The sequence below is a fragment of the Equus przewalskii genome, chromosome 13, assembly GCF_037783145.1.
Source record: "Equus przewalskii isolate Varuska chromosome 13, EquPr2, whole genome shotgun sequence".
Classification (NCBI taxonomy): domain Eukaryota; kingdom Metazoa; phylum Chordata; class Mammalia; order Perissodactyla; family Equidae; genus Equus; species Equus przewalskii.
The window spans coordinates 29054177-29070276 of record NC_091843.1 but is presented as its reverse complement, the minus strand read 5'-3'; the positions used below and the strand labels follow the sequence as shown (position 1 = coordinate 29070276).

The 16100-nt window shown below is 35.9% G+C and overlaps 1 protein-coding gene across 1 annotated transcript in view; it reads left to right on the top strand.

Annotated features, from left to right (window-relative positions):
- SPINK5 (serine peptidase inhibitor Kazal type 5) overlaps positions 1-16100 on the top strand; it is a 153108-nt gene that overhangs the window by 77528 nt on the left and 59480 nt on the right. Inside the window, exons 4-7 of the mRNA XM_008528911.2 lie at positions 1405-3895; positions 5079-5104; positions 9766-9893; positions 11534-11600. Of these exons, the coding sequence (XP_008527133.2) occupies positions 3841-3895; positions 5079-5104; positions 9766-9893; positions 11534-11600 (276 nt within the window). The 5' untranslated portion in view covers positions 1405-3840. The remainder of the gene's footprint in view (positions 1-1404; positions 3896-5078; positions 5105-9765; positions 9894-11533; positions 11601-16100) is intronic.

The following is a 16100-nucleotide window of genomic DNA, read 5'->3' as shown; positions in this document are numbered from 1 at the left end:
ATAGAAAAAGACAAGATTTGGAAAATGATCAGATAACTTTGGGTTTTGAAAGTAACCTTTGTCTTCAGTGACATTACTGGTCTACAAAATCTTGTTTACTTCATAGTTTTCTCATCTCTTTCCTCCATGTCAGCATCCTTGATGTGAATTCACATTCTGGGCTATTTGATACTTGTATTGAATTGTAAAGATTATACTTCTTTTTAACCTAGCTCTATTCCTTTTCAATGAGAGGAAAAGGGGTTCTACATGTTTGATGAATGATTGAAAGAGTCTAAGAAAAAGATAGAATATAGAATTTAAGAAAAGCACTCTAATAACCTAATAAGAAAGTACTCTGATAACCCAAACTTCAATTCTCTAAAGCTTCAATACCATTCATTCAAATTTAAATTCTGTGGTTTTCAGGAGAAAGGAGTGATTAATAGAGTATGTGATGAATCACCTCTGTATTTACAACATTCCTGAAATGAAATGGAGAAAAAGCCCAGAAGCTAAGAGCCAGCTGACTTGTACCTCCAACATTAGGGGTGCTCACTGAATCTCCTTGTGGCTATCTTCTCCTCTTGGAAGACGTTATCAGTTTCAAAATTCTTATTCGTCATTTCAGAAGGTTCTGGGTGTCAGTGACAAATTGTTTTCCAGTAAGAAGGAAACCAACTCCTTCAACCTTTCCTCATAGCAGAGATTCTTTAGACATGGAATCATCTTTTGGTTCTTTTGTTCCACCCTAGCAGCACTTCCATGTCCACTCCTGGGAGTACTATCCATTTCGGCTAGATTTGGGGTTCATCAGAGCATATTACACAGTCACCAATTCTGTTAGAAGGCATTAAACTTTCCTACTACCATAATAATGTGTATGGTTGGGACACAATTTATATGGTCTGACAGAGCAGATGAAAGATGAAAACTTAGTATTGATATGTTAATATTTAGAAGAGGCTTTTACAGAGAGATATAAGGAATCAATGGTGATCGAAACCTAGCAATGACATTGGCAAGTTTTAAACAGTTAATGCTTTAATTTGCTTTAGATATTGTGGTTTAGACCATAATGACAAAATGAAAAAGAGAACTTATATCTTGACTTTTTAATTTCACTTCAGAATGGGTTGGGAATGTTATTCTGTGCTAAGCAAACTTAAATCTGTTGTTGAGGTCCGACTTCAAGAGATGCTGACATTTCTTGGAATCTTAGAAATTAACCTAGTATAACCACATCATTATGACATAAAAACAGAAGGCCAGCTATTATAAACTATAAAGTTTGTCACACATAATTGGAATTGTTCTAAGCATTACACACACACACAAACACACATACATACATACACATGAATTACCTTCAACGCTTACAACAGTTGTACAATGTAGTTTTATTATCCCTATTTTATGTTTTAGGAAATTGAGGCTGAGAGAAAACAAGTGACTTGTCCAAGACAACATAGCTAGAGATTGATGAGTCTAGATTTGGACCCAGATCTACCATGCTCCAAAGCCAGGTTTGTTTCCATGACACTGTGTAGTTGCAAAGAAAGGAATACAAACAAATTTCCTGACTCCCTGTTCTATTCTTTTTCCATTAACATATGATGGATATCAATTTTCTAACCTATCACAGTAATGCAGTGAACTTGCTTTCCATGGCACTAATTTTACTGAACCTTTGGAAAGACACAAGGCTAATAGCACAGATTTTGTAACCAGTGATTATATTTTTATAGGAAATAAATTACTTCACAAAAAAAAGAAGGAAGTACTCTGGCTTTGATGGTATTCAGAATATTGACATGATCTCAAAGTTGGAAAACCTTAGATAATTTTCTGAAACAGTCTTTAAAAGGGATTTGATCTAATGAAGCCCAAAACTTTTCTTCTGTGGTTGTAGAGACCCTGCAGGTACTGGAATTAAACATTTGGCTGTTGCTTCAGTTATCTTTGCATACTTCTTCAGGTGCTTTCTTAAGCTGGTAGAGTAAAATAAGCTTGTAGACAAAAGATATTAATTATAGAAGGGAAGAAGGAACTAAGGAAAAGATACTTTCTCTAGAAAAATGTCACATTTTGTATTTACATTTTTTAATACAGTAGTCACCCCTTATCCATGGTTTCGCTTGCCTCAGTTTCAGTTACCTATAGTCAACTCTGTGGTCCGAAAGTATTAAATAGAAAATTCCAGAAATGAACAAATCAAAAGTTTAAAGTTGCACACCATTCTGAGTAGCATAACAAAATCTTGTGCCATCCGGCTCCATCCTACCCTGGACGTGAATCTTCCATTTGTTCCACATATGCGTGCTGTGTCCACTACCTGCCCATTAGTCACTTAGCAGCTGCCTTGGTTATCAGATCGACTGTCGCAGGATCACAGTGTTTATGTTCAAGTAACCCTTATTTTATTAACTAACAGCCCCAAACTGCAAGGGTAGTGGTGCTGGCAATTCGGATAAGGAAAAGAGAAACCATAAAGTGCTTCCTTTAATTGAAAAACTGAAAGTTCTCAGCTTAATAAGGAAAGAAAAAAAATTGTATGCTGAGGTCGCTAAGATCTACTGTAAGAACAAATCTTCCATCCATGAAATTGTGAACAAGGAAAAGGAAATTCATGCTAGTTTTGCTGTTCTACCTCAAATGTGTATATATAGGAAAAAACGTAGTTATAAAAAAACGTAGTTATAAAAACGTAGTTTTTATAGTTATAAAAAACGTAGGGTTTAGAACTATCCACAGTTTGAGGCACCTGCTAAGGGTCTTGGAACGTACCCCTTATGGGTAAGGGGTGACTGCTGTATTTTATTTCTTCTTTCCTTCTTGGGAGACTAAATAATGAGACAATACAGGAGTAAACCTAATTTAGGGGAAAACTGATTGAGCCAAGTTTTTCAAAGAGTAATTTGAGGAGTGGTGGGCTGTGGAGAGTTAGACCTTGAGTTTCTAATGTTTACATTTATCATGTTTGGTTAGACTATAAGATAAGGCTTTAGAATATAAAATATCTTTCAGATTGGGAATTTTTCAAAGTATAGATGTACAAGCTTTGATTTCATGAAGTTTCTGCCTTCACTAACGTAATTGGTGAAGCAGTGTGTGGAGTTAAAAAAAACGTGGAACCTGCGGTCTTCGTCAAGTGCCGCCTCTGCTTCTTCCATCTATACTGTGTATTCTTGGGAAAGTCATTGCTCCTTCTCTGAGTTTCTGTTGCCCCATGTATTCAATGTTAGAATTTTGCTAGGTTATCTCTTAGTGTCATTAACTCTAACTTATATATGAATACGTGACACTGACTTGAGACACTTCAGAATATCCTCAGATAGAAGCAACAGGAATCCTTGCTTCCCTTACTATTAATTAGCTTTCTCCAGAAGCGGAAATCTTTAAATCTTTACCTGACTGGAAGGACAACCAATCTATCTTCTTTTTCCCTCCCATCACACTTATGAAGAGAGCCCAATTAGAAACATATTTGTCTAAAGGGTAATATGTCTTGACTGGGGTTGCTGAGGAATTCACTTCTTATACAGGACTACAGAGCAGGGTCCTTGGACTCAATCTGTTGCCTTTTGGTGGAGATACCATGAAACCACATTAGAACTACTTTAGAAATAGACATTATCTGTTCAAATCTGCCACCTTGACAGGATCCTAAAGGATGGAAACTAAATTGATGTGGTGTATTAAGTTTAGCACAACCTTGAACAACTGGTTTTTCTTGTGGGTGTCACTAGTGCTTGACAGTATATATAAAAGTAAGCTGCAGCTTCACGGGTTCAGTCTTAGAGCAACAGCTGGTGAGCAATGCACGGAGCAGACTTGTAACCGACTTACATCATCTTCAACATGAAGATAGCTACAGTGCCAATGCTTCTGACCCTGGCTCTTTGCCTCATACAAGGTGAGCACTTTGCATGTAATCTAAGCCTCTTGTCACACATACAAAGCCTTGGGCAGATGCTTGTCTCCCTACGCTTTTCTCCTGTGTGTGTAATCTTGAAATATCTTGCCAGACACAGAGTTTTGAAGAACTATATATGTGACTTTACAACTATGCTGTTATCTTTAGAAATGGCAAGTAGTTTGAGATCATTTGAATTTTTAGCTGTGAGAAATCCTTCCATTAATTCTGCATTAGTTCTGAAAAGCTAATATATTCTTTTTTATCTTCTCCTCACCAAGCATATCAATTCATAATGATAGGAATTATGTATATAATAGATATTTAAAACTTAGATGTACATAATATATATTTTAATACTATATATAAATAAAATATTAAAAAGTCAAATTCAATGATCTATTCTTATTTTAAAGCAGTAGTATCTTCTAGCATATTCTATTTTTGTGTTTTCAGATCCTAAATGGATTGAAAGCATTTCTCCTAAAGAGTAAGGGAATTTTGTGGCAGGCAGGAAGTTGGTTTTTGTATTTGCTATTTGAATTTGAAGGAAACATGGACTGCCTAGACTTATCTTGCTCTGAAGTGTTTACACTTTTTAAAAGGAGCCCTCAGAGATGGAGAGTCAGGAGATCATTAAATATGAATGATGCCCACTTTCTAAAGTAACTGTAAAAAAGGAGTCTGTTAATGAGAGAGTATAAAGTCTGTGATTTAAATTCACCTTAATTTTTATCAGATCTCTAATTTTTGTGTCTGTTATGAGGAGGTAGAGTTACCAGAATTCAGAAAATTTAATTTTATATGATATAAACTTTGTGCCACATTGTACTTTTAAGTTATAATTGATATAATATATTTGATACGTGTATCATGTTATAATTTTATCAAATTAAAAATGTTATTAAATTTTAAAATTATTATTAAACTCAATTAGTATCATTTTTCAAAGTAATTGGATCTTTAGGAGGCATTGGACCTTTGTGATTACATATACTGATGTCCTAGTGGAGTGTCCTCATTTTATTTGCCATGGTACATTTTAGTGTGTTCAAAAACAGTTTGTGATTTTACGACATATTGCTCTCAGAATAAGCAAGACCTTGCACTAAGTGGATTGGGTTTTTTTATTTATTAAATATTTTACATTCCCTTAACTTTGGTTTCTGTATTTTTGTCCCAGATGCTGCCAGTGAGGATGAAAATCAGGTTAGTCCTGCTTTTTCTGTTCATTGAATCCATTCCAAGCTCCCTAAAGAGAAATCGTTTGTGGCCAACACCTTCATGTTAATAATGCAGACATATTAAATGGATAGGTACTAATGGCTTGTGTTAAAAACACAGAAACAAGTCTTTATGAATCAAGACATGAATCACACACACACAAATCAATGTATTAATGATGATGGACATCTGTGAGAGGTAATCTGCCATGCTAAAGGAGTGCTTTAAAATTTCATAAACAAACTAGCGAATTACTACTGTTCAGTTTAACAGCTGAAAAAAGTCATGACACACGTAGGAAACTGAACTATGTGTTCTCTTGTGATCATTATGCAAAAAGGATTTGTCTGTATCTTGTATATAGTCAGTGTGTATATTCCATTCAATAAATATTTACTGAACATCTATTATGCGTCAGATCCTGTTTGAGATGCTGGGGTTATTCTAAAGTAAAGAAAATAGAAAAGAAGCCCGCCCTCATGGAGCTTATATCTGAGGAAAACAGACATGTTAATAAGTAAATTAGTAAAATATATAGTACATCAAATAATGGTTAGTGCTGGGAGAAAAATAAAGCAAGATGGAAAGTAGGAATTTCTGGGGATGGAGGTAGTATCAATTCTTCCTGGGATAGTCAGGTAAGTTCTCCCTGAAAAGGTAGCATTAAAACAAGGCTCTGACGGTGATGAGGCAGTAAGTTGTGAAGATATGTGCAACATGTAGTAGATCAGGCAGAAGCACCTGTGATGGCAGAGGCCCTGACTCTGGGGGGCGCTTTACCAACTCTTAGAGGTCTTTGTTTGAGCAAGAAAAGAATCATTTTCTATAGGAGTTAATTTTTTTTTCTATTAGAAAAAAACTTGAAAGGGCCAATCACACACATACACACACACACACACACACACACACACACACACAACAACGTTGTTCATTCAGCACTTAAAACAGTGCTAGGTACATAGCAAATATTTGCTATGTCTTTTAGAAGCCATGAACATTTAAACAATAAAACAGTAAAACAACCCTTTTCCACACTGAAACTCCTAGAACTATGGTTAAAATACTCTCTTGCAGTATTTTATTGTAACACTTTTTTTTTTAAAGAAACTTCTTACAGGAATGTTCTAGAGAATTTCATTTCAGTCTCTGTTATTTCACCTGAATTTGCTGAGTAAGGAGAGATTCAGAAAGATCCATGGTATAAGTAAAGTGGTATGGTAGAACAGACGAAAAGGCCAGATTTTTGGCAATCAAAGAGGATGTTCACTTGGATGTTTTACACTAGCAAAAAGCAGAGTGTCGTGCAAATCTCTGTGCATGAAGCCATATTTTCCTCTTCAAAGTCTATGCTAATGGGTGATGATTTCCAGTGGATATTTCAAATTTTGCACTGGTGCTTTTTTATACCATTAATCTCTACATCACTTAAAAATGTTTTAAAAACTAACTGTAGCCACCTCTTATGTTGGCATAAGCCAGAAGAACACAAAGAAGTAATTATTTCTCTGGAAATATTTCTGATCTATTCCGGATATTTTTTCAGAAATGAGAGCTATTGATTTGGTCTTTCTCATGGTGCTGGAATTTTTTTTTTTTTCCAAGTCCTGTAGCTTTAGTTCTTTCTAGTACCAGAAAAGCGTGTTGAATGTTACAAACACGAGCTACAACAGCACGGAAAAGCCCTGTGGTAATCTGCAAGGATCTTTACCATATGCCGAAGTTTGTCTTTACAGAAGCAAACTTGTTAGTGCTCTAACACAGAGAAGGGGAGTGCCAGCTCCCGGGACATTTTATTACGATGTCTGGGGTGAAACAATGGAAGACAGTGGGCTATGTCACACCGGTGAAGGAAACAGAAAGACTTTGACCCAGAGGGTTCCAGTTTCCTGAGACATGTGGAGAAAACAGCAACAATAGCAAAACAAAATGAAACAAAAACAAGCCAAAGGCTGGAAGTTAGACTGCAAGTAAACAGTGACTGAAAAGTTCTCTCCCTACCGCAGGAGGTCTCTTTGGTCTAGCTCTGCCACTGTTTCAACCTCTCTATTATGGTAATTGGAGGGATATTACATTTTTCTGAGAGAAAAACCCAACAGCTGCCTTCCATTTTTATGGCCTTTTCCTATTTCCCAAGAGCATACATTGAATAATTTCGTAACTCAGAAAAATAGCATTGAGCTATCTTAAGTAATTAGACAGTGTGAACAAGTTTCTAAACCTTCTCTCTGGGCCTCGTTTGTCCGTTTGTGAAAGAAGGGGGGTCTTTCTAGGAATCAGGTGCTCATCTAATTGTGACATTGGAGAAATCCAATTCAGGAATCACCCTGATGGATAAAGTCCTTTTTCACTTGACTACTAAAAACTATTTAAAGCTTCATTCTAGTGTTATCATGAATCTTTGTTTTCAATACTTTCTTTAAGACCTACCTCACAAGGGATATACTTTTATTACAAAGACTCCAGAGTCTTCTCTGATTCTGTAACAAGGGTTTTTGTCTGGATTGTATAGAATCAATTATATCCGGCAAGCTAAGCAGTTAACTTGCAAGTTGGCATAAGATACTATAGAATCAGAGACAAGACACAGATCTAAGATGCCCAGTTGCCAGTCTGTTGCAGAAATTATTACCGTGCTACTCAGATAAGATCGCTGAGTGGTAATAATAATATTTTGCATTTATATTTTAGTAGGTCACCCTTAGCAAAATTTCCCAAGGCTGCTCTCTGATATTGTTTATTATCCTTCTTCACCACTAATCATTCTGCAAGTGTTATCCATTCCTTCCCATGTTTAAGAGGCTAGCTTAGGTACATCATTATCCATTAGATGCTAAGCATCATTTAAGCAAGGATCCTTCTGCCTTATTTACTGATATATCCACGGCACTTAACAAAGTATAGTAATGTCATAATGTGTTTGTTGACTGATTGAATGATTACTATAAAGATATAGAAAGCTGAATAGAATTCTATAACCTTTGGGAGAGGTTGTATTTATCAAAGTTGGAGCAAAGGCTCAATTTAATTTTTTTTCCTGATACAAGCACCTTGAAAGAGGATATTTTTTTTGTCAAAATCAAAACAAAACAAATTTAGATTCCAAAATCTTGCTATAAAGGCTCAGTGGGTTTTCTGTATAACATTTTAAATCAGTACTTTACTAGGTAGTGCAAACGTACTATTGATTTTAAGCTCTTAGAAAAGAGTGAGTGACATGTACTGGACCTTCAATAATATATATTGAGCCTTTCCAACAACCTTTTCATATTCATTTTTACGGCAGTTGTTATTAAGCTACTGTATGTTAGGTATTTTGTATGTGTCAACTTACTATATTCCAATAATAATAATGACTACAGCAACAATAATAATAAAATAAAGGAGGAAGAAGAGATGAAGAGAATCCGATATTGGACCTGAAGTGAGTTTGATCACCTGTCAGCAGCAAGCCAATCTCTGGAACCAGGTGTAGTGGAAGAAAGTAGGAATTTTAGTATTGCACAGCGCTGAGCAAGGAGAGAGGGCAGCTAACGCTGAAATCCCAAACTCCCTGAAAAGCTAAAAGGAGGGGTTTTTATTTGGGGTTTCAGGTAGGGGAGGGGGAGCATATGGCTTTGTGGGTTGGAGCTTTCCCACCAGCCTGTCTTTGGCCTTGAGACTACTTGCGGAGAAGAGGGAGCCTGTGATCTTGCTGGTCAGCAGCTTTCCCACTGGCTTGTACCTCCTTGCTGGGAGGAGATAACGAATCCAGGTGCTTAGCCTTGGCTGTGTCTTTCTCCATGGAGGATAGTGGATTCTGGAGCCAGGAAGCCAGGGAGTAAGCAGGGAATGAGTGTTTTGGTTTTAACCCCATATATGCTGGGTTTAATGTAGGGAAACTGACATCAAGGCCGGTATCAAATCTACTTATTGATTATCTACTATGTATCAGGCACTCTTTGAGGGCTTTTTGTTGTTGTTAGTAGTTGAGTCGATTCCTAGGGACCCTGCGTACAGCAGAATGGAACCCCGCCCAGTCTTTTTGCTCCATCCTCTCACCGTCCGGTGCTACATCAGACAATGCTCTGCTGCTATTCATAGGGTTTTCATAGCCAATTTTTCGGTAAGTGGGTGGCCAGTTCCCTTCCTAATCTGGAAGCTCCACTGAAAACTATCCACTATGGTGACCCTACTGGTATTTGAAATTCTAGCGGCATAGCTTTCAGCATCACAGCAACATGCAACCGCCACAGCATGACAACTGAGGGCTTGCATACATATAATGTTTAACCCTCACAAAACCTATGAAACCTACTTATATCCACTATTTTTACCAATAGGGTAAGTGAGACTTTGAGAAGTTAATTTGCTAAGGCTTGTAAATGAGAACCCTGGAAAATAAGCTCAGATCTTTTGACTCCGAGTCTTTTGTTTTTTCCATTTCACTAGTCGTTTTAAATGAATTCTTATTAGGTGAATTTGCAATCTCCAGCAGACAATCCAGTCATTACTTTTATTTGCATTATTTGTATCAACTGAGGGAATATCTTCCATACAAAGTGAGTAGTGGTCATTAAATAATATTGCTCAAGGAAGTTCTTCTAGAAGATAAAGTCTTGCTTTGATGAGGTTTCAGTCAACACAACTATTTTTCACCTTTTCCTTAGGAAACATGCAATGAATATCAGGCATTGATGAAAAATGGAAAATTGTTCTGTTCCAGAGATAAAAAATTTTTTGAAAGCCCTGATGGAATAATGTTCATCAACAAATGTGCCTCATGCAAAACGATATTGTGAGTAAGGACTTGCTTTTAATTGCTTGACTTACCAGCTATTCTCTGAACTAGAAAATGAGTTCTTTTTTTCCGTGGGGTATATTTTTCTAACTCTAAATGGTTAAATAAAAATGCTTAGCAGATCACTCTGACACCTCTAATTAGGTAAAGTTGGATAAGTGCCACCTACCTGGAATGATTTTAATAATCACTCAAATGGTATTCTGAAACATCCCAGAGGGCTCAGTATTAATAGTTTATGCAGCACTTAATAGTCTTTTGAAGATGCGGTTTCAATTTGAGTTTTCTAGCTCTAGGAAAAAAGAAAGAAAGATTTTTGGGGGCCTCTTAAGACCTGCCTCTGGTCTACACTGGGGACTGAGAAAAGCCCCTCAGAAATGGTGCCAAAGTCTCCTCGTTGCCACGAGCAGGAGTTAAGCATGATACACTCTGCCTCTGGGAGTTGCCCTGTCTTCAGATATCTGGGATTATGCCAAGATGAAATGAACTAGAGTTGATTGTAGCAACTCAGAAAGAATTAGCATCCAGGAAATTTACCAACATCCATGCAATGTTTCTTAATTTGATTTCCTTCTCTCCAATGACACCCCAAAGGTGGAAGAAGGCTTGAGTTATCCATTGGAATTCTCAAATCAAAGTTTCTTAATTTGTTTTTGAACAGGAGGTCATTCTCAATTTCTGACTACCATCAAAACTTCAACACTGGTATCAAGCTGATACTAAGTTTACTTAAGATAATTGTTATAATTAATTTTTAAAATGCCAGGTTGGTATGTGTCAGGGGATTTAATTTAACAGTCAATAACATTGGGATAATGAAGCTCTGATCACATGTGCTATTTCTGATGAAGACACTGTGGGAAGATGAAGGCAGGCAGGGTAAGATTTAGGGTCGGGGGAGGCCTGGGGCAGGTTGGATAATCTTTTCTTATTTTCTTGAACTCTGAACGTAAACCAGCAGGTGTATTATTCACCATAAAGTTTCCTCCTTGTTACACAGGATGTTTTGAAAGGAGACTGAAGGTATGAATATAATAAATTTACTGAAAACTAATTTAAAACAAAAATAAAATGTCTTAAGACACGCAAAGCAGTTTTTCACTTTGAAGTCACTCACTCAATTATTATTTTTATTACCTGTGTAAATTATGTTGGTAAAAACTTGGTTTCTTAACTTGGAAAGAAGGAGACTGTATGAGGCATAAAAGCTGTCCTCAAATTGCTAAATTTGCTCTGTGGGTCCTTAGACCCACAACCTTAGAGGTTCGAACTAGGACTAAAACAGGCAGGTAGATATTTGTTCAATATGAATACGGTCTTTCAAAGAGAAACATTCCAACAATGGTACAGATGACTTTTAGAGTAGATGACCATCTGAATGTCAGAAGTATTTAAGGGATGCAGTCTGTTAGGCAGTTGAAAATAGAGATTCTTCTTTTAGTAGAACTATGTTTGAGACATTTTTCAGTACTGATGAAAGATTTGTGGTACCTGTGCTCATTTCTTGACATACCTCCATTTCTGACATGCCAGATTGGGCTGAGGAGAATGGTCAAAATTAAGTTTACTATGTATGCTGATATCCCTAAACGTTGGGCAGACATGTCTAATCTCTGCTATTCCTTGCTGTCTTCCAGGGAAAAAGAGGCAAAATCCCAGAAAAGGGATTTAACAAGAGCCACCAGGGCCACTGCCCCAGCAAAGGTGAGAATATTTGAAGTCGATTTGTCATATTTGCTTTTGAGATTATGTTTGATTCTATTTAGAAGTATCTATTTCCTAATTACTAGGTCATACCTGTTATGAAGACAACTACAGAAGGGAGGGAACATGGCTTAGTCCAGGGGTGGACTAAATATCTGGTATAGCTTGTCCATAGGCCCAACCCATGACTCAACTCTCTGAAAACATTTCAGGCACTGGCAGACACTAAGAGGTGGAGTTAGCCAGTGTGATATCTGCCTTCTGTAGCCTTTCTCATTCCTCTTGTCCTGTCTTTTCTCTAAGAAGAGCCTTCATAGGACTGTAGAACTAAGGTTTATGTCACTTGGTCAATTCTGTATCTCTAGGTCTCAGTTTTTTCATCTGTGAAATGGAATGTGGATCAAATAAGAAACTAAGTTTAAAAAGCCAGCTGAAGTGTTTAACATGCGTTAGCAAGCGTTTGACTCATTTTATTTCTTTTTTCTTTTCTTCTTTTACTTCCTTCTGCATATCTTTTCTAATACCTGGAGAGTTCCCCTAATTCATCTAAAGCTGTTTGTTTATATCTGTTTTGCAGATTAGGACTCAGGTTAATATTTGTTTGAGAAAAGCATTCTGTGGTAAAAAACTTAAAAGTGGAAGAAACTACAGAGATGCAACCCTTCATACAACCAATTTCACTTTGTAAATATTTTTTATATTTATGCAAAAATTTTTTATTTATACAAAAAAATAAATTCTAGGCCCAACTGGGGGAAATTTCTGGCCTATAATGTCTCACAATAAGTTATTGACAAAACCAAGGCTATCACCATGTATCCTGAAAACTACTCACATGATTCCAGGTATCCTATGTAGCTTAGTCTCCAATATCTTCTTTCTCTTCCTCCTTTCCTATCCCTAACACATAATTAAAATGATCAGTCAGGGCAGGCACACCCAAATTACTTTAACATCCATCGTCTAACCAAGCTACCATTTTCCTGTCTGTGTTACTCAGGAAGGTCTGAGAACCTCAGCCTATGTAGTAAATCTAGTCAACCAAGTTCTTTGCTTGGGCTCAACCAGTCTCACTTTTAAAACAATAACATGGTTACCATTCAATTGGTCAATCACTGCACATCCTTTATCTGAACAAAACGGAGCTGCTTCTGCTCTACAAAATCTGTGGAGGTCAGAAAGGTTTACTAGTAACTTTCAAATTGGCCTTTCCTTGTCACATTTAGAGAGAGCTTCATTCTGTAAGACCCATTCTCCCCTTCCTCCTGCTCTTTTTCCTTCATGGGAAACTGATACATCAGTGGTGTTGAAAAATATAAAACACAAGCAAATGACAAACAAAGACATGAAATACACACACACGCACACACACAAATACACACCCCAATCCTAACAAACCTGCTATTTAAAAAATATTACTGGTCAGATGTTTTCATATGTAGACATACATTTACTGAATTTTAATCAAATAAGATTTTTAAGGAAAAATTATAAAATTTTAAGACATTATACCTCTCGGTTAACATTTTATGCCTGAACTATAATTTTTACCTGTAGGTAAAGTTCTAATGGTTGGATGTTTTGATACCTAGGAAACTACTTACTTATAAATTAAGGGATTTAATATTTGGCTATGTGCCTTTCAGGTAATTTCTGTCAAGATTTTTACTTGTCTGTGTTTGAATGAATTCATGCAATTACACTTTGTTTTTGTTGTTATTTTTTTCTCCACTATAAGAGAGACAAATCTACTCACTTTCTCTGCTTAGATTCCTCCCATCAAAAATCAACCCTGAAACTCATTCTCAGAATAAGGTGCTCCACCTGTCCAAGAATTTTCCTCCTACAGGTATCCTTTCTCTTGCATCATCAATTTCTCCTTCACTAGTATGTCAGTCTTTCACCTCCCAACTCTAATATCCATTCCAACAAGTCTTGTTGGTATTGCCTCCAAAGTTTGTCCCAAATTTGTCTCCTTTTTACCATTTCCACTTCTACCAACCCAGTCTAGTTCTTCATAATTTCTGATCTCTAACGTATTTGGTCCATGAAGAGACTTTTGTTCTTCAGTTGGTTGATTCATTCAATGTTTCTCATTGATTTAGATTGCCAACTTTGTAGGATATTAAGTTCATATGTGTGTATCTCTGAGTTCCTTATTCTACTCAGATTAGTTCATTGCTTTAATACTAATAAGACAAGTTCCCTTTCTCAGTTCGTCTTTTTCAAAGTTTACTTACCTGTGCATAGATATATATTCGTCCACATGTTTATTAGAAATAAAAAGTTTATGAAAAATCTGGCTTGAATTTGGGAACCCAATGTGATTAAGGATAAAAATAATTTATAAATTAATTCGAGTAAAATTGACTTTTTATAATATCAACCTACCCAACTCAGGAGGACAGAATACCTTCTCATCAATTTATATAATTTTTGTGTACTCTATGAAATCTATAAAGTATCCTCCACAGAGATTTTTATAATATTTGCAAATACCTAGAAAATTTATAATTTTATTGCTCTTGTGGTTATTTTGTTGTTTGTGGTATTTCTATCTGGTTATTGTTGGTATAGACAAATTCTATTGATTTCTACAAGTTGATCTCATATTCAATAACTTGATCATATCTTTTCCTAATTCTGATAGTTTATCTGTTAATTCTATTTTTTTTCTTGGTAGTTGATCACATTATCTGCGTATAATAGGAAATAATAGGAGTTTTATAACTTCTCTTTCAATCTTATCACTCTTTTATTTCTTTTTCTTTTCCTTATATCATTGGCCAGAATCTAGAGTTTAATAGTTAAACAGTAGTGATGATAATGAACATCAAACTTCCCTCTCTCCTCATTTGTTAAAGGAAATACATCTAAAGTTTCTCCATTAAGTATAATGGTTAGGATAGATGTTTTTTCTTTAAACTTTAGCAAGTTTAGGAAGTTCCATTCTGTTCTTAATCTTCTAAATATGCCTTGATTATTATCAAATGCTTTCTCGGTAACTATTGAAATAATTTTCTGATTTGTCTCAGTCTACTACTGTAATAAATTTCTTGATAAATTTGCTAAACACTTATTGTTTTGTTAGGGTAAAAGATACTTAACCGTAACATATTCTTTAACACACTGTCGAATTTGGATAGCTAATATTTTATTTAGAAAATTTGAAACTACTTTTATAAGTAAAAAGAATCTATACTTTTCCCTTTTTAATTATTCTTATTTGGTCTGAGAATCAGTATAACATTATCCTGAGGGGTGGGACTTCAGGCTGTGGCTGAATAAGGAGGTATGAAAACCCTTTCCCTAATAAGCAACTATAAGTCTAGATAAAATTGTCCAAAACAAGCATTATAGCATCCTGGAAATTGACCAGTAACTTATGTCAATCTGACAAGCATTTATGCTTGAAAGATTGGTAAATTTTGGATTAGAACAATGGGAGTCTGTGATGTTCTTGCTTAAGAATACTCCCATCTCACCTCTGTTGCTTGGTTGGTATGGAGAATTTACCAAAGCAGGGCAGGCTATGAGTGACAGGAACTGCACTACCATTGTTGAAAGGGGCTTATCTAACTGGCAGTAGTGGGCAACAATCATACCCAGAAATGTTTTTGGTGGAAGTCATGCTATTCACAAAGAGTAAGGATTATGGCCTGAAGTTGTAGCATGGTTAGTGCAAGCATATTTCTGGCTGAAATATGAAAAAAATACACAGACAGCAGAGATCAAATAGGGACTAAACAATTCACAAAGTCCTGGTTGACCACAAGGCTATGCACAAGCACTTAGAAGACAGAAAAATATCCCATTATAAAGCAAATGCTGGGACAGATGTAAAAATGACCTGAACTTTGCCCTCCCCAGTATACACAGGCCCATCTCCAGAGGATGGAAGCCTTACTGGCTTGAGGTGTTTGAGCACAAACTGTGTCCAATAATTGCCCAACTGCTAAGTTCTACAGATACAGGGGTAAAAAACCTAAAGAGCCAGGCTTAAAAAAAAACCTGTAAACATTTTCTTAGCAGACACATTAACAACTGTACACTACGGGAGAGCAAGAAATCAGAGTTTTAGCCCAGCCAAAGATACAAACAAACAGTAAAAAAGCAAAAATAATCTTTACTGTAAAATCATAATTCTGAGTCACTATAATATATTACCCAAAAAGTCCAGTATCCAGCAAAAATTATAAAATGTGCAAAGTAATTGGAATGTATGGCTCATACTCAGGGAAAAATAAGTTAATGGGAGCTGTCTTGAGTGTCTCCAGATGTTAGATTTGGCAGACAAACATTCAAGCAGCTGTTTAAAAAGTGTTCAAATACTAAATAAAACCATATTTAAGAATTAAAGGAAAGTATAATAACAATGAATAAACAAATAGATATTCAGTGAAAAGATGTATGTCTTAAATGAAAATTCTGGAGTTGAAGAGCACACTAAATTAAATGAAAAATTCAAGCTCTAAAGCAGCTTTGAGATTGCATAAAAAA